Genomic DNA, 24767 nt, shown 5'->3' with positions numbered 1-24767 from the left:
TAGATGCTTCCATCTGGTAAAACTGTTTTTCGTTTGTGTACCATCCTGAAGTGTTGAAGTACTGTAGTGCCATTGTGTAGCTAAAAACTCTAAAAAAGGGGAAGATTTAAGGGGTTTCCAAAAGTAACTTAGTAAGGCAGTATGAGGTGTGAACACATGACGACCTCCTGGACCTGGCTGCCTTTTCCAACATTTACAATTCCTCTTCAGAGTCCAGTTGTTCTGCTCCCATTATCTTCAGATCTCCTGAGATCCTTGCTCCAGGTCTTTTTCCTTGTCTGCTAACTGGGGAAACCGCTGTAATTTGGGTTTATTGTAAATATACCTTTGTGTCTCTAACAACCTCATAACTCCGTCCACACACATACAGAATTAAGAAGTTAAAATCCATCAATTAAAAACTTGTCTGTTTCCCCCAAATCAGCCATTTCAGTTCAGGTCAAGTTAAGCCCTTTTACATGTTACATCCAGCTGTGATTCCAGGTTCCTGAGCCATTTCGTAACTGCAGTGGAAGTAGTGCTGCTACTCATGTAAAGCAAATCAACAACATTACAAAACAATACTGAATATATAACGTTTTAATATTTAGCAGTGGTGAACGTAGCTAGGACTACATTTACCCTTCAGGGTAAAAAAGCAAAGAGGAAACATAAACAAAGAAAAAATAGGTTCCCATTTGTTTGGAAAATGTTGTAGGGTAAACACAAAATAGTGCAATTTATTGTTACAGCACATTAACGGCTTAAAATTGTACTGAAATTCAAGGAAAAAAAAAAAAGATCTTTGATCAAAAATGTGTATATTGAAGTTTACAGTGAGAATATGATCCAGCAGGTCCGTGTTTATTTATAACCAGAAAACACACGTGTGTTGTGATGCGGAGAGCAGACAGTGAGAAGGGGTTCCTGCGGTTAGGATGGGAGCTTAGCCAATGCACAGATGTTTTTGTGGGCTGTTTTTAAATGCTTACCATGGCTAAAACGTTTCTTTTCTGAAAATTTATGGAATTTCAGGAGGAATTCAACCTGAGTAGATTTAAAGCACAGCCATATTTTTTTCTGATGATATTTAAGAACGATATGTCAGGTAAGGGATAGATGGGATACTTCTAGAAAGGAGCATGATGGATGGCAAAGCTACCTAAATCCTCACACACCTAAATCCTCCATGCTGCACTTCAGTCAGCCAATTTATATGGAGCAGAGGTTTCTCTGGAGTATGTTTCCAGGTATTTAAGGCTGGGCTGGGTTTGTCTGCTGGTGTGAGGATTTGGAACCTGGAATACCAAGCAATGAAATGCTGCCTGGATACACCATAAAGCCGGTGTTTTGAAGTTAGTAACACCCTGATAGGTTGAAAATTAGGTTTTACAATACTGGACAGTTATTTAAGTTTCTTTGGAAGGCTTTTAAACTGCACCTGTTATTTTAATAGCAGCATTGATGATTCTTTAAATGTTCCTGGTGCCTAATATACCACAATTGAGGAAAATAAAATTCACAATCAAGCCAAACCTGAAATACTAGGATAAAAATAGGGTCAAATTTAAAAATAGCTTCTGAATCTGGAGGTCTGGAGTTTGGAGTTTTCTGATCCATTTCCTTCAGTCTAAACTTGGCAACCTTCAAGTGAAATATCTTGTGGAACTTAAACCTCCATGCTTCCTCACAGTAATGGAGCCCAGTAACCTTGGGCTGGGTGGGGGGATGCAGTTTGCAGTGGTTATATTCTTCTTAATGTGCTTATGTTCTAACTAAAAGCTGATAAACAGTCTCATTTTTTATAGAGAGACATTTATTGTTGGTTGGGCTGTACAGTTAGCTTGAATTTAAATTTAATTTAAATATAATTTAAATTCAGGCATTTTATATGTAGCAAATGTGTAGCATTTAAATTCTATCCATCTGAGCTGTAGCTTGTGTATGCTATTGTTCTTTATGTAGGTTTTTGTGAGGGTCTCAGTCTTTTTAGTGTGACCCCAGGACATGAACTTCCCAGACCATGAGAAAGATGGCAATATTTCATCTCTTTTATTAACAGTTCAAAGCCCTGCTGACAGCATCCAGGCTGGGCGTTCCCATAAGCTAACAGCTGGGGCTGACAGATCTTCAGGGACTGGTAAAAGACATTCAGCCTGTGTCCAGGGTCTGGGGGTACAGGTATAAAATACGAGTTCAGTGGATCTCTGCGAAGCTTCCAGAAACCCAGTTAGATAAGCATTTCCAAACTTTCACCATACTATTCTGGCTTTTTCTGTTAATGTCGGTAAAATCTGCTCAAAGCAACTGGCCAAGCTCCTGAGAATAAACTCCTCGTACTGTGGAGGATCTGAGCACTTCTCTGCTAGCTTTCCCTCTGGTCAGTAAAACACAACAAGATGGGAGACATTTTACCTCTGGAGAGTCTCCTAGGTCATTAAATGTGCAATAACCTTCATTTGGATACAGAGAGTTACACATCTTGGTCCCAGGGCTTTAGAAAGAGCTGTTGAGTATGTCTAGCATCACTCAGCAGTTCTGGTCATCTGTGGGGTTTTTAAACAAAGTACCACCCATTCCTTGTCTGTGTCTGGGGCCAGACTGCTTCCTTTGGGTTTGGAAGCCAACATCAGACTCCAAAAGGCAAAGCCTGTGGGTTTTGGGTATAAACTGCAGATGCTGCCCTAGTAAATGTGAAGCTGGGGCACACACAACATCACAGACTTCTTCTGTTGTTGTCTTTGGCGCTGGAGCTTCAATAATACATGTGTCATTAAAAGATGATGTGCTTTAATGTCACTGCACTGAGTTATTTTGGGTGAGTCAAGTGACCCCGTTTGAAATACAGCAGCCCATACACCTGTATGTTCGGTAGCACAGAGTTAGCACCGTGGGTGTGGAAGGAAAAGTAGCATCTCTTACACACCTTCAAGAGTTAATATTCCTATACTTAAATGCAAACGTTTGCATTTAGCATCCCGATAAAGGTCAACCTGAGAAAACAGGAGCATTAACATAAGGACCCTCTACTTGTTCCTGCCCCCTGCAAAGCCAAAACTGACCCAAAATAGTGGTTTCTTCTCTTTCTGTCTCTCTGCCTATTTTTTTTTTTTGCATGCTTTTATTTATTTATTTGTTTATTTTTGAGGTGATCCAGTTTGAAAACAGAAGGTTGGCATAAGGCAAAGGAAGCACAGGAGTGTGTGAAGCAGTGGGATGCTGGACAGGAGGGCTCCTGCTTCCTCCCTGCTCTGCTCACAGCTTGGACGTGCTGCATGATTGCTGCTGCACGGGTTTTGGAGCATCCCTGGAAATTGTTGGTAACTCTGCCTTGCAGGAGTTGCCTGATTTCTGTTGGTTTTGTTTTATTTTGTTGTTGTTTGTTTGTTTATTTTTTCAAAAAGCTTTCCCTGAATGAATAATTTTTAGCCTAGCTGTGCTGGAAAGAGTGCCGTGCACCACTGGCTGCTCTGGTGTACTTGATTTACCATTTCTTAGTGTTACATCTACCAAAGTGCGTCAGCGAAGGCTCGTTGTTTATGGAAGTTATTTCAGCAGCTGTTAAAAGAGACATTATTTTTTTCTGAAATCAGGAACTGATTTATCTTCGGTCTGTGTCTCTTCATCAGTCTATGTTTGCTTGTTTTTTTTTACACTACTGGTATGCTCTTGGGGGCTGTTTACTGTGTATTGCAGAGAAAATTATTCATTGTTTTCTCCACGTGGATAATTTTTTTCATCTTCTGAAAGTAATAGCTTGGTTTTTCCAGTAGGAATATTTCATAATTCAAGATCTAACAACCAGAGAGCATAGTTCAGCCCTGCTCAGCTGCCAGGGCTGTTCTGCTCATTTGGGGGACCTGCCAGGGATGCTCTTTTGGTAGTGAAGAGGAGTAAAATGAGTGACTACTCATTAGTCCCTTTGGGACAATGGCATCCATGCTGCCTGCCTGAACAGGCATATAGATACCAGTCCTGTGAACAGGTAACTCCTGAAATGGACGTCTTCTGGTCCTTTACAATAAGACAATGATGCAGTGACAAGACAGATATCATCAGAAAACATGGGAATTCCCTTAAGCAAAGGGAATTAAAGGAGAACTGATCCTTAATTATTTGTAAGAACCATGAAAAATAGATTTTGAAACAAACATAGAAAAATGTATGATTTCTGTTTAAAAAAATCCTGGAGTCAGAGGTGATAATCATTAGTACTTTTGTTACAATGCCAGCAAATGGAAAAGGATTGTTTGGATTAAACTCCAACAAAAAATTTTGCACAAGGCCATGAAGTTGTGCTGTTTATTTATTTATTTATTTATTTTTACTGTTAATAAATGAGAAAAATCTTCTCCTGGTACACACTTATAGTTCACTGAAGTAAATAAAGCTATGGAAATTTGTAGCTGCTAAAGATTCAACTATTGCAATAAAATTAAACAAAAGAGTATTAGCTGAGTACAAGGAAAGAATGAACGATAGTCCCGGAAAATTTTATCACTACCAATGGCAGCATTTGTCACCAACCTGAATCTGCAAAGATATTTAGGATACCTTGAGCTTTTTTTGTTTTGTTTTACTATGGAAGCAGTAAAGAAAAGTAACATCAAACAGAGTCACTCATTTACATCAAGGACCTCAGTCCTTTAAAAAAATGAAGGAAAGGGTAAAGCTGATTAATACTTTTGGTGGGATTGCACCTTTCTTTTTGAAGGAAAGGAGCTGTCAATCCTAGGTTCCTTGGCTTTGCTGCTTTAGTGCACATTAAGGTCCAGCTCTGCCTGCAGTCCAGGGAGCAGTAGAAGCAGGCTGGATGATGCAGTGCTGCTCTGAAGTGTGTAGGATGTGTGCAGAAAACAAATTCAGAAACTGGAAAAAACCAACAACTTAGAGGAGAGTGGTTTCTTGGCCTTACAGGCGTACCCTGGTCAGTGGCAGAGCTGAGGGAGGGTCCCCAAATCACACTGCCCATCCCGCTGCTTCTTCCCCTGGGACAGAAATCTCTTGAATGCCCTTCTGCATGTCATTCTGCACAGAGTCTTCCAGACAGGTGGAAAAATCAGCACTCCTATGTATCTATCATAACTCGACTGAGATCAAGGGCCAAGTTTAATATCGTAACTCTCTGGGGCTCAAGGTCAAAGTTAGGCTTCCACTTGAAACCAAACTGGTAAATTGGTATTGCCCAGAATTAAGGATCTTTACCATGGGGATATCATTATCAAACTGGCAAAGTCTTCACGTTTTGTACAGATGGGGTTGGTACAGTTTTGTCTTTTTAACTTTCAGACAGAAACACGAGTGTAGGAACACGATGCTGATGGACAGCACAGGATCTGCCCACGCAGATTCGATGTCTGGCAGAGTCAGCTCCGAGGTACCGGGTGTTTAGCAGCTATTTGCAGCTCCTCTGCTTATTGCAGATACTGCAGGCGTGTGCATAAACATCTGTAAATCTTGCTTTCCTAAAATTTCTGTGTGGGGAAAACTTGGTACCTGGGGAAAGGCATGTGTACCTGCTGGCCCTGCTGTGCATTAGTAGGGGTCAGTACAAGTAGTAAAGGACTCGAGCCATGTCTGCTCTTGGTGTTTTGTTGTTGTGAGGGACTTTTTGTGGATTTTTTAAAAAGTTTTTCTCCTTTGGTTTTCTGTGCTTGGATTTACTTTGAAATATTTATTGTAATACTAGGTTTTGATGTTGTGCCAACACCGGGAGATGAAAACACAGCACTTCAGTTTCGCTTGGGATTCAGTGCAGCTCTCAGCCCTCTTGCTCACGACTGCACAACCTGCACGATGTGCATGGTAATACACACAGAAATAAACCCAACACTTCGAGTGATGCTTAAATTGCCTGCCTGGTTTCTGCCAAGTGCAGGTCATGTGCATTGAAGCCTGATCATTTATATGCTGACTCTCACGTGTGCCTTTCAAAGGACTACCTTTAAAGTGAATGCTAGATGGATTATCTCATCAAGAAGCTTCCAAAAAACACTTTCCCCTCCCTAAATTGGTAATAGGAGATTTTGGTACAGACAGAGGAGGTGCTTTTATGTACCATCCTTCTGATAAGCCAGACCCAGAGATTTCTGGCTGGGAGAGCAGGAGGCAGAGTTATTTCTGTCCTATTTCTTGCCTCACTGGGTTGTGCAGAAAGGTGCCAGTGCTCTGCCCAGTCCCAGGTACCTGTAGGTCTGGGTTTTCCAGGACTATGTTTTAGATGGGTTAAACCTGGCAAAGCCTGGCAGGAGACTGGGCAGCTGAAGAGTTAAATTGGCGTGGTTTTGTTAGGGGCCTAACCATATGGTTTTTCTGGGGTACATGGGAACAGGAATGGGAAAAATATATTTTTTTTTCTGAGGACAGAATTTGTGGGAAAAGGGGGTATTTCTCCTTATTTGGAATTACTTTGGAGGGGGTGAAGGAGCTGTAGTAAAATCTGACCTGGCTCTTGGCAGACTTCACAGATTGATGTCACTGTGCAGGTGGAGACAGTGCTAGCTTTGTGGCTCACTGTGCTGCCTCTATTTTTAGGTTCTGGCTGCTCGGAAGTTCTGTTTACAAATGTCAGGGAAATGCATTAGGATTATCTCCTTTGTTTTCGAGGTAATAAAATGCTGCCCAATTCAGCCAATTGAATAGCTAAAAGCTGGCTCCCCCGGTCATGTTGCTGGAGCTGCTGAATGCATGCAGGGACTCCACAGGATTTTTAAGCTATGAGCTCTGCTCTTTCGTCATTGCTTGTTTCCTACCATCATCCTGATTCAATATGGAGATGGGGAATCTGTGTGTTATGTTTTGTTTTAATATCAGGGAGTCACCTGGGAATAACTGAGCACGTATATCAAGGAGAAAGGGGGTAAACCCCTCGCCTCGTGATCTATTCCTGTGCACGGCAGTGATGCTGCGGTCATGAGGACCACTGGTGGTCCTCAGTCCTTCACCCAGGGGTCTCAGGTGCTGGGATGGTAACAAGAACTTCCCCAAAAGCCCTTTTCTCAGGGACAGGATGGGAGCCAGTGGTTGTTTTTACGGGAGGTGGTTGGACTGGCCACATCCAGTAGTCAATGCCCTGTCTGCAACTATTGCAGTTGATTTCTTTGCCATAGAGCCTAGACTGCTGGACAGAGATCCCGTGTAAGCTGGAGTGATTTACTGATGAACTTTATTACTGTACTTGTCAGCTGGAAGGATTAACATGCTTAAATCACTGCTGAAGGTACTTTACCATCGTTATTTGACATGGAAAGAATGACAAATGGGTTGTTAAAACCGGTATGTAATTAAATAACACAAAAATACATCTTCCCCTTGCTTAAATGGTCCTATTTTTATTATAGTCTTTTACCACTACAAGTTAGTACTGAAAGGATACCCAAGGATAACAGTCCTTGGAAAGTCTTTTCTACCTAACTTATTCACTGGCTAGCAAGAAGGTTTGAGCAGACTTGTGACACTGTTGGTCCAGTGATTAACCAATGATTAATTCTTGTTTTTAATTCCTGTTTCAGATAGCTCGGGCCAAGCAGATTGTACATTAGTGCTGTGGGTATGCACTGCGGTAGAATACATAAAAATAAAGACAGCTAGGCTTTAAAGGCACTAAATATATCTCCTAAAGCATTCTTAAGATGTATCTCCCATAGAAACTCAGTTTAGTACTCATTTTTAAGGGAACCACAGAGTTAATGTTTTAAATCTGGATTAGAGTAGGGGGAAAAAAGCTGGAAAATTAGCCAAAACTGGGGAGAGAAATCCACTTTAGTGGCAGTCCAGAGACACAGTAGGAAGAAAGTGGCTTTAAATGGCATCACATGAAAACAATAAATACTGGCACAGGGCAGGCACACGTGTGCCTGTGAGTGCCCATGTTTTTGATGCAGCCTATGCAATTCGGGGAACTGGACGACTCTAAGGAGGTATGCTTTGGGAATCTGATAAGAAACATATTTTTATGCAGTGAAGTGTTCAAATTTGCAGCTGGAACACTGCAAGCTGGTGTCAGCTTGTCAAGTGGAGCTCTTGCCTGGCGCATCTGACCAAGGAGTACAGCCTATTTTTGCACCTAGGAGCTGAAGTGCGGGAAATCATGATTTAGTAATGAGAGGCAGCTCTAAATCCACACTTACTGCTTGAGTATGCTTCAACTTTGAGAATAAAAGCAAATCTGGAAAGGAACTTGATGGCTTTTCTTTGTTTTTTGGTCAGCTGTAATGAGAAAGTCCAAATATTTGTGGTATCTGGTGTGCTTGTAGCCAGAGCTACGTCTTAGATGAATAAGAAAAAGGGTATTTATTCCAAGATTTTAATCACTGATTATCCAATAAGTGCCACAGAACTCGAGTTTGCCATTAATGAAAAAGATTTTGGCAAAAAGGATGGCAGTCAAGGTGCCTGGATGGACCTCCATAATTTTGTGGCAGCGAATTCATTGTCAAAGAGGTGGACTTCGTGCCCTGGTGGAGCAAAAATCACTCTGAGACATGAAATTTCTGAGAATTTCAAACTGTGGTTTCAACATATTTTTACCCAAAACCTCATCCAAAAGGCAGCATACTTCATAAACACACAGTTTCTGAATGCTGTGGTAAACTCTGTCCCATTCCTGTTTTGGAAGAAAGAAAAGCATCTCGAGTGACCTAACCATGTCCTGGAGCATGAGGTCTTCCTCGTAGACCTTCTGTAAGTGTGGGTCAGATCTTTCTAGTGGCAGCTGGCTGAAACTAAGCCCATGTGTTGAAACTAATTTGTAGCTTCCAGGTGAGATAAAAAGAAAGGGTAAAACAAATTAATTGATTCTAACTAATATTTTCTTTCCTTTAGCTGTCTCCGTAATGAGATACAGTGCATCATCATTTGGATTTGCTGTAAGTAGAGATACAACTTAAATATTCCCTAACTTTTTTTTTCATCTTTCTGAACATGAAATACTCTATTTTTTTATTGTAAGTTCTTGGTAAGGTTTGCAAAATCATTGATGGTTAGAAAAATTAATGTTGAAGTCCGATGATGGAAGGGATAGTAAAAATATTTTTGTTACACTTTTTCAGTTTCTGCCTATTAAGTCTTACACTGGAGTTAATATTGATATTTATATCTCATCATTGATAGGTAATATCCACCAGATATGGTTTTCTTTTACAAAATCTATCAACTTACTCGGTTTCCTTGTTGAACTTGAGCCAAATTCTGAAGTTCCTTCTCAATTTTGCATGACCTTGCTGTTGAAGTCTATAGCAAAACTTCTGTTGACTTCTGTTGATACCTTCTTCTTTAATTGCTGCCATGACTTTCCTGATTGGTGGCAGAGCAAAAAATTCCTTATGACATACAAAATGCCTCTTTTCAAACTGTTTAGCCTTTAAATTTGAAGGTTAGATGAACTCCATGTAAAGTTTGACTTGGGTATGAAAGTTCTTACAGGGGGTCAAGCATGTTTTTTTTGCAATTTTTAGGTGTTACCTAACATCATGTCTTCATTTGCTGGAAATACAAACCTTCTCTGTCTTGCTAATGATATAGAATAATATGAAATCTCGATAAAATGGGATTTTGAAAAAAAGTTAATATTTCCTTGCTTTGAAACCAAACCTACTACTGAAGAAAAATAGTGAATTTCCAGGGAAAAGTAATGTTTGACAGGCATTTTCAATCACTTTTAGAGTCCTTGCTTATGAATATATTAATAATTTAACTCTTGTGGTGCCACAGTGGCAGGTTTTTTTTGAACTCCTTCACAGGTGATGGATTACAAATAAATGTTCTTGATCCCTTGATGACTTAATGAGCTCTGAAGTGTATCATTGTGCAATAACACATGGCAAAAATGTGAAGATCAATTTAATGAATGTAAATCCTCCATTCATTAAAATGATTTATTTGAAGCTGCGTTGTGCCTGTGCAGCAGGATGGTAAATGCATTCCTCCTGGTACAGGGCGTATTAATGGCCCACAAGCCGATTGACTTTGTATCTCTTTCAGTTTGATGCTACCCTGGATGTTTTGTCATCAGCGATAGTTCTGTGGCGTTACAGCAACGCAGCTGCTGTACATTCTGCACACAGGGAGTACATGTAAGTACACTTAATTACTTTTGGCTTTGATAAAGGCCTGCAGAGCTTTTGCTGTCAAGCTGTGATGTTACAGATTCCAGAGCTTTGGCAAAAAAAGTTTTGTCCTGTCAGCAAGAATTCATTCCTTGTGCCCATTTACTGCTTGCACCCAAACAGGCAGCCTGTACTTGGGCAGACCTCCCTGTGACTAGGATTTTTTTTTTCAGCCAATACAGTAATTGTTAGGGCTTTGTTTTTTGTTGTTGTTGTTGTTGTTTGCTGTTTTTCTCCTTGCAGCATCTGTATCAGATGAACTGTATTTACAGTCTGTAATGGATACATAAATCTCTTATTTTGCATTTTTCTCCATTACTCTTACCATTCTTATCATATCCCTTTAAAATTGGTGTTTATATTATAACAAAAACCCTTAACCAAACTTGAATTCACATTTTGATGTTGAACCCCTTCTCTATGAATGCAGATGACTTCAGCTGCTAGAGATATTATTAGAAGTTGGGGTTAACATCTGATAAGATCAAGCCTCTTTTAGTGTTATGACAGTAGGGTGATGTAGTTTACCTGTGCTGCTGTACAAAGAGAGGGAAATACACACACAAATTTGCTTTTATTGTCGAACTACTGTGGTTTTAGTAAGTAAGAGTTTAACAATATTTGTATGTCTTCTTTATGGAAAAAGGCGTATGCTGGCAAAGGAGGAATATTTAATTATTCTTATAGGAATCCTGTGGGGAAAAAAATCTTCTTCAGTTTGCAGAGCAGCACTGATCACAGTGGAGGTTGCATTCTGCGTCATTTCACTGTGTAGCATTTCTGCTGGCAATACGTGTGGTAGCTGAGAAGATCAGGTGGAGATTGGCTGGAGAATTATTCCCGCTAGTGCTTTTGCCTCCTACTCTATATTTATGGTACATCAAGATGGAAAACTGTATTGCATTTATCTGCCTTGTTTCTGTTCTGTGCTGCCATTGCAAGCAGTCCCCCATCTGGCTTGTTTGAAGATAATTCAACTATCCCCTGGAAAGGACTGGAATTAGGGGGGATAAGGTGCTCTTGTCCTGAAACATGTCTAATGAAGTCCCTTCCACAAAAGGTGATGCCTGATGAAACTGGCCTTTTATATGACCTGTGGAATCAAGGAAAAATACACAGAGGGGACTATAACTTGTCTCCGTAATCCTTTCCTAAAAACTAAGAAAACAGTGAGCAGTATTTTTAAATGCATTAACTCAGGCTCATGCAACAGCTTGCCAGTGCTGTGAATCCCTTTCTGGCGGGGTTCCATACAGAACGGTTGGGAATAAAAGGCCATAGAAGATTGATGTGGCATTGATTCATAAAAATAAATCCAGAAATGTGTGATTAAAATTAGTCTTCCTGCACAAATTTGGAGATCTTAACAGACATTTCCTGGGTATCTTGCTTTTGTGGGCGTCCACAGAGATTCCTGTCAACATTTAATTAACATATTTTTGAAATCTCCTTCTGCTGAGCTTTTTCAAGTGAGCATTGTAAAGTAGTTTATAGAGAAAATAAATCCCAATACAAAAGAAGAATCAACATATCCCTATGGCTAAGCCAGCAAAGTGAACAAGCAAAGTGGCAAACATATTTTCCTGCTTTTTATGCTCATTTTTAATTGCTTTCATAGAATCCCTCTGCTTTACATAAAGCTAAATTAAGTCAATGAATTACTTGCCATGCCCTCTAGTTGAAGACAGCTAAGGTTACATGATGAAATCAGAATGGAGTGAAAGAATATTGCCATATGCTGGGAATATTAATCACTGCTTAGGCAGTCTGGTTATTGCTCAGTTTCTAGATTTGACAAGAGAATCATCATTGCATGGCCAAGCAAAGAGAGGGCTGGATCTCTTAAGGCAGTTCCTACTGGGTCAGATTTTTAGGGGAAGCACACTTCTAATTTCCTGTTGTGTGTAATCAGCCTCTTGCCTGAAACCCCAAATGCAATTATTTTTTCCTCTACGCTGAGAAAATGTTGCACGGCTCCTCCTGGCTGCTTTCTTAACTTGTAAATAATTTGTGTATCACGTGCACTATAACTACACCTGTTCTTTCACAGTCCTTGTTTTCTCTGTGCCAGTGCCTCAGTGGGAAAGTCTGCTTTAAGCCCCCCAGACAGATTGGTCATAATTCCTGCAGGTGCTGCTGTCATGCTGTGCGTTATTCATGTTTCTGTGTGCCTAGCCATGCTTTGCCTTAGTGGAGAAACTACATGCCTGTGCAAAACTCAGCTTTTCTGTAAACACATTATTACTGTTTACCAGAGAAAGGTGTGCCACGGCTTGTGCAGTTTAGTTCTTTATCTATAGGTCTTTTATTCATTTAAATATTATATTTCTGTGTATCCTAATGTATCTGAAAATAATCTGTATTCTTAAGTTCTTTACCAGGAGTCAAATGAAATTGCCAATAGATTACATGTTGCAAATGTATAAAAATTCATGTTTTATAATCTTGACAGCTGAAGATTGATCCAGAACCTGCTGAAATCAGTGGGAAGCCTTTCCTGGAAGGGCAAAGTTGGATCCAGTCCTGTTAGACTTTGTGGAGAGAGGGCATCAACGTAGAATGAAAAACTAAACCCCAGAAAAAGATACAGGGAATACAGCCTGACTCATGATATGTGATGAATTAAATGCTTACAATAAAATCCTAGGATAGAAAAGAACTGCGTAATCTTGCTAAGATGCAGCCATATGGAAGTGAGATGCAGCATTTTGTGAGCTGGTACGGGAAGGAGCAGTAGAAAAGCACTTGCTGTGCCAAGTGCTGTTAAGCTGAACTGATGCATTTCCATTTGACTTCAGGGGGCTGTAGTTTTGTAACTACCAAGAAAATTTGTCCTGCTGAGTTTAACTTGTTTCATTTTTGCTAGGGTGTTTGATTCTTCTTTTCTGGGGCAAGAGGAGAACTTTCTTGGTGTACATGTGACTGAAGTTATACAACATACATCTTTGCTGATTCTCTTGGTAGTTCAGCTAGAGTAATCTCAAATATAACTCACCTTTGGGATTCACCCCACTTGAAAACTCCTTGCAATCGATGGCCTGAGGAGCTGAGGCTCACAGGCCTTTCAAGTATTTATTGGAGAATTTTTCATGAGAAGGTATATCTGGTTAGGTTCAAGTTCCAGCTTTAATTATGATGAAATATTTATGCTTTATTTTTAGATATACCAAGTGGCTTTGAAAATAGAGTGAATATTCACAAGGATCAGGTATAAGCCCCTGTAAGATTGTAAGGTGTATGAGATGCTGCTTGAGTCTGTCTAGCCGGCTCATTAATAGCATATAGGAGTGGGGTGGACATTTGATATGCTTGTGACTGGTACTTTTGGGATAGTTTCTCACTATCTTTCTGTTTTGGCAGTCAAATACAAGAGGGCAAAATCTCGCAATCAATTTGCTTTCCAGCGGCCATAACCAGTGTACAAATACTCTGGTGTATTCTACCCTCCAGTTAATCTTTAGCAACACAATCATTTCTTGGGTTGCTGAAGCAAACCTAAATTTTGTTGAAGGGAGAAATTTGTTGAAATTGATGTGGTAGCAGTGGTTTTTCATGTACATAAACTCAGTAAATAGCAGTAGATGCCATTTCTTAATAGAAGACTGAGTCATTAGGGACCTGGGAAATGTCTCATGCGAGGTTGAAATAGTAACTAGCTGTACAGCCAAAGGGCAGCTCTTTGATCGGGGAAACGCAGGGATGAAGGATTGGACTGGAGTGATGGAACTGGGGCTGAGGAGGAGATGGTGAGAACCACCACTAAAGGAGACTGAGAAGCAGAATAACAAAGTTTGGGCACACAGCCTCGTGAAAAATCAGTAAAAGACGGAGCTTTTTATGTGTAGGTAGTTGGAAAAGTCTCAAAACTGCGAACAAAGGAAACATCTCCTGTTTGATTCCCGTCTGTTCAGGGAAACAGGACTTTGCTCTCCCTAAATTAATGCTGTTGGCAGCCTACTTGGGTCAAGCAGAAATGCTACTTTTTAAGTTATAAAGCAACAAACCTGCTAGATTACAGAGCTACGATTGCATTTCTCTGCAGTGCAGGGGCTGAGTATCTGCTTATGTCCTCAGGGTCCATTGCTCCTCGGATTTTTTGGGGGGCCTATTTTTTATTTTATTTTATTTTATTTTATTTTTGGGCTTGTGTGTTCGGTATTGCAGAAACTAACTGTGCAGCGTATTTAACATGGTGATTTGTGACAGTTGCAGCTGGTGTTTATTATATATTATTTTGTTGATGGTGCCAGCTTAAATTCTGTGTTTCCCAAGAAGCAGTCTGTCAACATCTTTCTTAACTCAGTGCCAGAGTAAATAAGAACCCTTACTGTTAATGAGCATGCTGGATAAAGCCAAGAGCAAAATGCTCACATTTCTTTCACAGTTTTTTTGATTGTGTATGTCAGACTCCAGCTAGTCCCACCTTCATTACTGTAATAAGAAAATGAAGTTGTACCATGGGCAAATAATTGCTAATGAACTCATAGTGCTCCATGTTGCCATGACATGATACGTAATGAATGCAGATGTGTCTTTTATTCTGATGTTGGTGAAACTGTCATCCAAGGCGTAGGCTGGAGAATTAAAATAACAGGAATTTGATGGAGGCTGCTGCGTGTCAGACAAGGCTGCAGATATCTGTCACACCTCCACTGCTGCTGAGAAAGCTTTGTGCTGGGTGCAAATAGGCGTTCCTGTCTGCAATGGAGCAGCGTATTAGTCTGGAGTGCTTGTTCTCTGTGGCTAAGATGACACGTGGAACAGTAGGTGGCTTAAATTATCTCCCTTCCTGTACCTGTATTGCATATCTTTTCTCACTTTACGCAAGGTTAAAAAACAATGGATCAAGAACTGGGAAGGTCTTGCAGTCTTTCCAGCCTTGCTATTAGATATCGTCTAAAAGCTTCTCCATGTGTCAGTAACTTAACTTTCATCTCTGTACATTATATCTCAGCTGTGGCAGCCAGATTTGAGACTGTCAGAGTGCTGGACTCATTGGCCAAGTGAAAAATGCCTGCCCTGAGGATTTGATTCTTAATAGGTTCTTAAATTATGGGGAGAATGAACCGGGGTTCTCATCTATTTTTACATTTCTTTCCAGAGAAGTACATCTGTAAGAAATGCAAGAATGTCTGACTTAGTTGGAGCTACCTGTAGTAGTGCAGCTACAGGTGCACTCATTATGTCTTATGTCATGGCAACACAGAGCAGCACGAGTTCATTAGGAATTATTTGCCCACTATGCGATTTAATTTTCTTATTACAGTAATAAAGGTAAGAATAGTCTGACACACTCAATCAAAAAATATCTCTAAGCAAGATATTTGACTGTTCCTCAGGGACGAAGTAAATAGGAAACCTGACTCATAATGGACATGCTAGATGCAACAATTAGAAAACCTCTCACATTTGTCCCTACTCTACCCCTATGTTTAAGTAAGCTCACTGGTGAAGATGTACACCTGATTTCTCATCTGTGTGTGTTACACAACATATATGCACAGGCATGTATGTCAGAGAACTTCTCTAGAAATATGCTGTGTGGATACCCGTACACCTCGATTATCCACTGCGTATGGGTGTGTAGTGAAAGGAAGGAGGAAAGAAGGGAGGGAGGAAGGTAAGAAAAGGAAGGAAAGAAGGAAAGAAGCAAGGAAGCAGGAAGGAAAAAAGGATGTGCTGACCCTTTCCTGGGACTTTATGCACTAGATGTAAAATTTAGGGCTATGTGACAGTATGACAGGTAGATGGGGCAGGGCAGCAACTGGGCATGTAAATGCTGCAAATGCTGCCAGGGACCAGTGGATGTTTTTTTCTAGGAGAAAGATGCAGCTTTGAACAGTTTTTGTTGTTGTTTTTTTTTTTTTTTAATAGTCATACATCTTCTTAGGCATGTGACCTTTGAAGAAGCCTAGTCAAGTGATCAGAAACCCTTAACAGTTGCTTAGTTACCTTCTCTCTGGAATTTAGAGTTAAATAAACAGCAATAATAAAACCATCTGTAAATGTCCGTGTAGTAAGTAGACATCCACCCTGAAAATACCTGAAGGAAGAGTCTTGCTGTAACATTCCCTTTGTCAGCATGGGTATCTTATGGATACAGATTTTCTTTTTACATCTTCTTCTCCTGCTCTTTACTTTCTGGTGCATCACATTTTTGGAAGCCGGGGATGTCAGGGGTGAGCATGAAGTTGTATCGAGTGTATGTGTATGACATTTGGACATGCAGTATGGGCATCATCATGTAACCTCCTTTTGCCCTCAGAGCTTAAAATAGTTAGAAACTGCCCCTAATGGGAGGAAACGACTGTGGTACTGCCAGGTGAGGTCTGCCTCGGCTTTCTTTTCCTTTGATTCACAAGAAGAGAGCATGCTGATCTGCAGTGTCACAGGGTATGTTCTCTCATGATACAAAATAATAAAACAAAACAAAAAACTGAACTTTTTCAGTATGTGTACATTATTTAAATTCTCACATGCAGATTGACTCCACTGTACTGGCTAGCCCTACTAAATGAGTGCTGTCAACGTAGGTAGTGTTGAATGAAAATAATCCTCTCAATGCAGACCCAACAGTATCAGCCACATCTGAAAGAACTGCAGATAATTTTGTCTATGCTGTACGTAAGAAAGAGATGCACAGATGGCAGAATCCACACCTGCCCACAGTTAAGGGCAAACCTCTGTGGCTGGAGGAAAAACTCTTTTGTGATGAGTGAAAGGAATAGCTAAGTGATCTGGAAAAACATCAAATGCACGGAGATTGCCTGCCATCTGCAAAGAGCTCAGAATTGAGCTGCAGATCTTGTGCAGTCCTCAGCTCCTGTGAGTTGGTCCTCCTGTGGCACGTGTGTGTCTCTGCTACCTGGAGGAGCACAGAGCAGAGTTTGTGTTCGGCTATGCTTGAATATTTACTTTATAAGAGGAGAATTATTATTATTTTTTTAATCACTGAAAATTTGTAAACCATTTTTCTTCTGAAATACTTAGTCTGCAAATGCTGCATCCAGGTACAGTGCTGGATACAAGTTTCAGAGGTCCTGCATTAGACTGATTTGCAAGGCTGCATCCTTTCTTCATAAATCTATTATCCCCTCTTCAGGCAAAAAGTGAAGCAATCATAAACTTTGCTCTTATTCAGGCAGAAATGCATGTATGCATACATTTAGGCACACACACACACAAAATTCTCACACATAGAATTTATATTAAATACGAAATAGCAAATGTATATATTTATACATTCTAAAATCTGTTTCAAAAAGTGTGGCATCTGTAGACTTGGCAATGATTTTACTAGAGCTAGATCCAAAATCTATTTAGTTTATGAAAGCCTCTCCTTTTACTTCACGAGTAGTTGATTAGGTGGTATTTGTGGTTATTGCCTAGTATGCACACACATACACACTATGTAAAATATAATGTTCTGTGCTGCAATTTGATAATCCCCCTAAAAATGAGTATTACAGAAATTCTCAGAAGGCTTTAATTTCCAGCTTCAGAGGAAGGACAGGATCTTCACTCACCTGCTATGTGGCTACCGAGACCAGGAGCTCTGCATGAGTTCTGATGGAAGTTGAAAGGCAAAGGCAGGCGTGCCCTAAGTACAGTTGTACAGTCCATACAGACCACAAACTACAAAGCTGGTCCTAAGAGTTTTCAAAATCTCTGAGTTGCAGAGAAGTCTTTTAACCTAAAAGCAGATATTTAAGATATCATTTAAGATACAAGCAGATATTGGCAGATATATAATACCTAGAGACTCAAATTATTTGTGGAAATGATGTCTCATTTCAGCTGCATGATTTTAAAGGATGTTAATACCCTGTTCTGCAGCAACTAGTTGCCTTTGCGAGGGTAATAAAAAGTTCTAGAAGACATTTTCTACATGAAATGGATCCCTAGCGTGGCTAACCTGGGTGTCAGATATAAACAGCATCTTCCTGCATGTTGTGGAAGGAGAGGTTAGGCCATGTGATAACACTGTATATGTTTTAATATAATAAGTGAGGAAAGTGCTTTCAATGATGGTTTGGAATATGACTTGAAGCCCCTTTGGGTTGTAATTTGGTGATTTTATTTTTTTATTTTTTTTTTTTGTGTGGTGAGGAAAAGGAGTAGGTGTAATGCTGCTGATCTGGATTCTGGCAGTTGGAGGTGGATTGGGACATGTGCAGTGAACATCGAGCTTACTTTGTTCCTGTGCATTTTGAAGCGACTCTCTTCACCCAGCAACAGGCAGGTGTAAAGACAGAACAGCTGTGATTATGTACAGCTTGGTGTCCAAGCCTTCATCAGTAACTAAACCTGATAACAAATAAGTCACACCACAAACATAAACAACCAGTACAACTGTCTGACTGGGTACAAAGAAGCTTGATATCCAACAGCAGAGTATGATGAAGAAGCAGGAACCTCCCTTGTCTCCCCAGATGTCTGTAAACCAAAATGAGCACTTTTAGCACCTTCTCTCTAAAATGTCCTCTGACTTCTTCCATTACCTGTTCTTTGTCCACCGCCTTTTCTGACTTTGGCTTCTCTACTCTGCTGTACACCGTTCCCACCAGCCAGAAGCCACTGGTTTGCCCCCACAGAATAGCTTGTTGGTGACCAAGGGATTGGGTTTGTTCCTCTGAGTTCTCCCCCTTGGAGTATCAACATTCAGTCTTGCCTACACTTACATCTTAGTCTGGCTGTGAGTGGAACTACATACTTGGCTACTGTCATCAGACTATAAGAGCTGCCGTAATACAAATATTAATGAAAGTAGCCTCGCTCTGTTGAAGCAGGCAGACTGCCTCTCATCTAGCAGTGTGGTGCAGGCTATTGCCAGCTCCAAGTTACTGCCTTGCAGTGTTGTGCCATATGACTTCCCCTGAATAATTGCATACATGATGCTCATGCTGTCACCCACTAATATTAAAGTCCTTTCAAATCGCATGGAAACAGGAATTAGCACATTTCTGGTCTTTATTAAATTAATTAGTTTTATCATTTTAATTTTGTTTCTCGCTTAAACTCCAGAGGATTCATTAGTGGGTTTATTCAGAGATTAAATCACATATCCATCACAAAACTGATTTGTTCAGCTTTGCTGAAAAGTCTCATATTACTCATGGGTTTAGAAATCATATTGCACTTATTGGCCTGCAGCATCACATTTTAACAGTAACTTACAATTCCTTGCAAAGTTTCATGCTACCTCTTCACTCCAGCAGTGAAAACAGCCTGTAGAGACTGTAACGTTGCCTTTTCTGTGGTCTATTAGTGCTAGAAGATCTTGAAAGAACCTTCAGAGATAAATGTTTTGTGGGTAAAGATCCATGGGATCATAGGATAATTCAGGTTGGAAGGGCCCTTTGAAGATCTGTAGCCCAACCTCCTGCTCAAAGCAGTCAGCTCTGTGATCAGAACAGGTTGCCCAGAGCTTTATCCAGGAGGCTCTTGAAAACTTCCAAGGATGAAGGCTGCACAATCTCGATGGGCAGTCAGTTCTCAGGGTGGAAAGTCCATTTCTCGTAGAGAAATACATCACGGTAAGGTTCTTAACAACCCAAAAGCCCAGAATTAAACTAAATTACAGTTAGCCATCTCTACCTGCAGGCTAAGGAAAGTTTGGGGCCTAATTCAGCCGCAGGATGTATGTTTTCACTAAGGAACACCTGGGGCTTTTACATATTAGTACCACAAGCTGAGACCAAAAAGTGCAGGTACGTAAACTATTGATACAGCCTAGTGAAATTCGGTATTACCCGGGAAGAGAAAAGTGAGGAGGGAGAGCAATAAAATCGAACTTGTGGATATTGGAGGAAGCACGCTCATTTGGGAAAAAGGTAAATTGAATGAGTGAATGAAATATGGATATACTGAATGCATATTATACAGTGTAAAGTAATCCAGGCTATGAGAGTTAAGGAGGGGCCAGGAAGGATTGAACACAACTGACCAAAACCACTTTGGAATTGCTTTGTGGTGAAACTGGGAATCTGCACTAGCACCTAATGCAATGAAATGAGCTACCGCTGTATGCACCTATGTTGTCAGAGAGAGTCATTCCACTAGAAGTTCTGTTGTTATGGGAAAGTTTAACTTCCAGATTTAGCCTAGTAAAAATGTCACGGGGATGTGCAGATGTGGGTTAGAGCTGAGCCAGTCTGAAATCAGAGAGTCTTTTATTGCAGGTGTTGATTTGTGATTCCTGGTCCTCACAAACTACACCTTTGAAATCCTCAGCAAAAAATAATACCTGCAGATAGTTTGTTTTCTGCTCAAGATATTACTGTAGCTGTATTACCAGTAGAACTGAAAGCTTTTAAAAACCTGAATACATCTTTGCATTGAAGTCCTGTTTCGCTCTGATTCAGTACACAGTGTCAGAGAACCAAAATAGCAAGATATTTAGTGACAGATATAATTCCTAAATGAGGAGGGAGACCAGGTTTTTAATATTGCATTTTAGATGTATCAAGTTAGCAGAACTGGGAAGTAATTAGACTGCTACTGGCAATCTTGTATTATCCCACATGGTGTCATCACGTTGCAGGGACTATTTTAATGAATTTGAAGTGTGCTGGTAAAATTGGTTCCAGGATGTAACAGACAAACTACCAGGTAAATGAGAATCTTTTTCCTCTCTACTGCCCCAAAACAACAGTAGCTGTGAGCTGCTAAGAGAAGGCTAGCACATATTTGCAGGTTGTGTTCACATGCATCCTTAATTTTTTTCTGAATCCTTAATTCTGCTGCACCACCTCTGCTGCATATTAGAGCAGATTGACTTGAGAGGAGTAATTACCAAGAGCTTCATTACGGACCCTTGCTGGTACTGTGTCACTGTATTCCATTTGCCAGAAAGATAGAAGGATGATAATTAAGAAGCAAAGCACCTTCCAGTGGGTATTTTATAGCAGTGAATTGATATGAGGAAACCTCTGCTGTCAGTCATCCTTGTGTAGCTTAGTAAAGATCCCTTCTGAGGTAATACATAGCAGAGCTTGTTTCTGGGGGTGTATTCATAACTTTTCAATTATATTTATCTATTTATTTTTCTTTCCAAATCATTACAGAACATGTAGCTGAGTGTCTAAATCTGCAATCTTAATTCAGTTTGGCTGCTGCTTACACAGAAGAGCAAGTAATGGGCTGACTCTTGTAATGAGTAATCAGTGTGGCAAGAGCCATACAAGAGGTAAAATTGTTCTATTACATTGAAAAATAATCACCATTGAAATCTGAGTGAGATTGGACTTCAGTTCCAAGACTGAAATATCACAGGATTTTGCTCTTATCACTACCTGTAGGGAATCCTAACAAATGATTCCAAATGCAAGACAGAATTAAAGAGAAATCTGTGAATTAGTAGGCTATTTTGCTGTGTCTGCTAGATGCAAATGTATTGCATAGTTAGACTTTTTTTTTTTCTTCCCCAAATTAAATCTGTGGCAAGAATGAAAAACAAAACAAAACAAAACAAAAAGATAACTAGGTAACTTATTGATAGCAGCCTGAAAATACAGTTTGTGGAGTTGGAACCCCCTGAATCTCAGTCCTTTTCATAGCTACTTGCTTAAAAGCCGTTAACGTATGCAAAATAGCAAACTGTTGATTAAGGGAAAGACTATCAGCTGCCTGCTTTGATGGATTTCCTCTTCGTCTTTCCTTTTGAGTTATGAGACTTTGTCCTCAAAATGAAGAATTTTGTCTATTTGAGCTCCACAGGGGGGAATGTGCTATGGCAGATGAGGTGGCAGCAGTATGTTGTGAAATACAATTACAGTTATCCTCATAATGATTGGTTTTAGTGGAAATATCCAGGACTGGTGTAAATCAAAATGGGTATTTATAGGGCTGTATAAATATACACGGGTTGCGTCTGAGTTGTTGTACTGCTACTGTAGTGGGTTGTAGCACTGCTTTCAGAAAAAGGTCTTTGGGAAATGGTCAGGTTGTAGTGCACCCAGAACCCAGTTTTACTTCGAGACAGGGGTTTAATTATTAGAATTCAGACATAATCAAATTTCTGAATTCCACTACAAGTAGACTAAGAGTAATCAAAGCTTGAAAGCCGTATAAATTATTTTTAAAGTCCAAATAGTTTCATACTTAATGCTCAAGGCAGTGGTATGACTGATTTAACAGTTTCATCTGTGACAAAGTTAGATTGAAAAGCTGACAAAATTTATGAGTTCATTTTTTAATACAATGAATTATACTTTATATTGTCTTCTGGCTTCTTGTATAGAAATACGGCATCAAAAATGCATCAAGAAATATCTTCTGCAGATCACCATATGTTACCAATTCCTACAGCAGACTAAAGAAGACCTTATGGTTTCACTGTTAAAATTGTAGTATTAAATTCTTTCTACTAACTACTTAGCATGCAAATTTAATTACTCTTACCTTCCCAGTGCTGTTGCACTAAGAAAAAACCTTTGAATGTTTGAGCTGTAGTTGTCCTAAAAGTTGGTTATTGCTTGCATATCAGAGAGGTGCCCTCACCTTGTCCTTTCTGAATTAGTCTCTGGTTCTTTATATTCTGCACTCCGAACAATTCCAGAAAGCTCATTGTTTCTGGAAATCCAATCATCTTTTTCCATTAGGTTTTAAAATGTTTTGACTAAATTCTCTCTGCTCCTCTTTCTGTTTAGAAGCCATTAAAGTAATACATTACACGGAAATGAAGGAAATTTCAGATTCATGCATTCTTCGTTAGACCTTTTCTGTAGCCTGCCAAACCTGTAGTGATTGATTATTTTGCATTATAGATACATCATATCTCTGATGATGTAGTAAATAGTGGGAAGATCATATTTTATCTTAGGTAGAAATGGCTGTAAATAAGTACTTTAAAAAAAAAATCTACTTATGTTTCTTTTTAAGTAAGAGTAGGGTATTCACGTAAATTTGAAGAACAGATTTCTTTGATAGCTAATGGTGAATTTTGCAGACAATGCACTCATCATTTTCTGTTTCTATTTAATATGGTACTTGTAATGTTTCAGATTTTTAAGATCAAGTAGGGAGATGCTTTGTCTGAGGAGTGTTTTTTGACGCCATGGTGATCCCAAGCCAGTGGTATCTGGAAAATCAGATACCAGTCAAACCTCACTTTTATCTAACTACTCTTTCATTAATTTTTACAGTCACTTCTAAGTGAACTTGTTTAGAAATGCCATTTGGCTCATCCAATTTAATTGAATGTTATTAATGAAATTGCATTTATCTACAACCTTGGCACTAACACCCTTCATGAGCAGCTGGAAACATTTCATTTGGTTACAAAGCAGTTGAATAATTGTTAGCAGATGAAAGTTAGCAGGCTTCTATTAAAGTTTTTGTTGTCTAATGGCTTGAAAAGAAAGCAAGGTTGTACTAATCATTTACAATTTTTCATTATTTACTATAGTTAAAATTTCCAATTAATTTTGGAGGTTTCTTATTCTGCATTTTTATTTGTGTTTTGCATAGTTTGCAGTCTAGATAGAAATTATTTTTCTGGCTAATGAGATTGAAAGAAGCTACTTCAGTAGGCTCAGTAGTAATGCAGTGTTTTGCTCTAGTGGTTTTGCAGATGAATTGATACACTCAAGAGGACAAGAAACATGTATTTTAGCACTTAAAGTACTATACCATTGCTCATGAATTTTGCATGGCTGTGGATTCCAAAAGCCCGAATGTAAAGGAGATGCTAGGCTTGCTAAATATGATGTCTGAATGCTGATTCAAGCCTCAGACTGCATTTCTCTCTGCTATTAATACTCATGTCACTGTTATTAATGTATTTCTTTTTTCTTTCTTCTTTTAGCTATTTCTGGCTAAGTAGGTATATGGGATTTCTTTTGACACAGTAAAACCGATCTGGAGAGTAAGATAAGCAGCTCAAGATTGCTGAAGTCATGGTTTGTCTGCTGGCAATAGCAAAGATGCAAAATGTTTGCTGTTAGGCTTGTGGTGGGAGAGTTTACAGAGATCAGGGTAAGCACAAACAGTCCAACAGGAGTGAGAACCAAATCAGGCAATGACCAGGGCAAGTGCTGATTCCCTGGACACATTAAACTTGTGCCAGCTAGTCTGCTGTTTGCTTGCCTGTCTTCCTCAGAGGATGTGTACAGGGAATAGGAGATGTGCCAAGGGAAGGTGATGATGTTTCGCTGTCTTCTCTTGCCCATTCCCTTGGCGTTAAACAATATTGGCACAAAGAAGTTTAATCCATTCTTTCCAGCTGATGAATCTGTGGTTGTGTTGGTTTAAGCCTGCTGGGAATGACAGAAAAGTTTTTCTTTCCGTGTTGCTTTCAGATGAGATGTCAGTAATTCTTGCATGAAGTGTATGTATCTTATTTCTGCCTGTCACTGGCTCAGCACGTGAAGGATTTAATTAATAAACTTTGTAGGTTACAACAGTGCTAAATATTACAGAAGTAGTAAAAGGCAGTACTGGAAATTTTTGAGTTGGACAAAACTAGGTCAAGAGGCTCTGGACAGATGTCTGCAGTGATCCATTTGGACAGGGTGAAACTGCAAATCTCTGAAGGAACCAACTGCAGAACTGGGATCTGCTTGCAAATGCACTATAGAAAACCGAAAGCCCTCTGATTTTTTATTTTGCTCATTCTTTTTGGGAAATGAACTTTCCTCCCAGCCTTTTGACTATTTAATGATCATTGCAGGATTGCAGGGA

At 39.7% G+C, this 24767-nt stretch overlaps 1 protein-coding gene across 2 annotated transcripts in view; it reads left to right on the top strand.

Moving 5' to 3' along the window:
* The window catches only part of TMEM163 (transmembrane protein 163), a 96609-nt gene that overhangs the window by 49837 nt on the left and 22005 nt on the right, over positions 1-24767 (top strand). For both annotated transcript variants that reach the window (XM_027461507.3, XM_027461505.3), the window contains 2 exons: positions 8803-8846; positions 9961-10052. In XM_027461507.3, the coding sequence (XP_027317308.3) occupies positions 8803-8846; positions 9961-10052 (136 nt within the window). The remainder of the gene's footprint in view (positions 1-8802; positions 8847-9960; positions 10053-24767) is intronic.

Source organism: Anas platyrhynchos, chromosome 7 (genome assembly GCF_047663525.1).
Source record: "Anas platyrhynchos isolate ZD024472 breed Pekin duck chromosome 7, IASCAAS_PekinDuck_T2T, whole genome shotgun sequence".
Lineage (NCBI taxonomy): Eukaryota > Metazoa > Chordata > Aves > Anseriformes > Anatidae > Anas > Anas platyrhynchos.
This window is presented reverse-complemented; position numbering and strand designations above follow the sequence as displayed.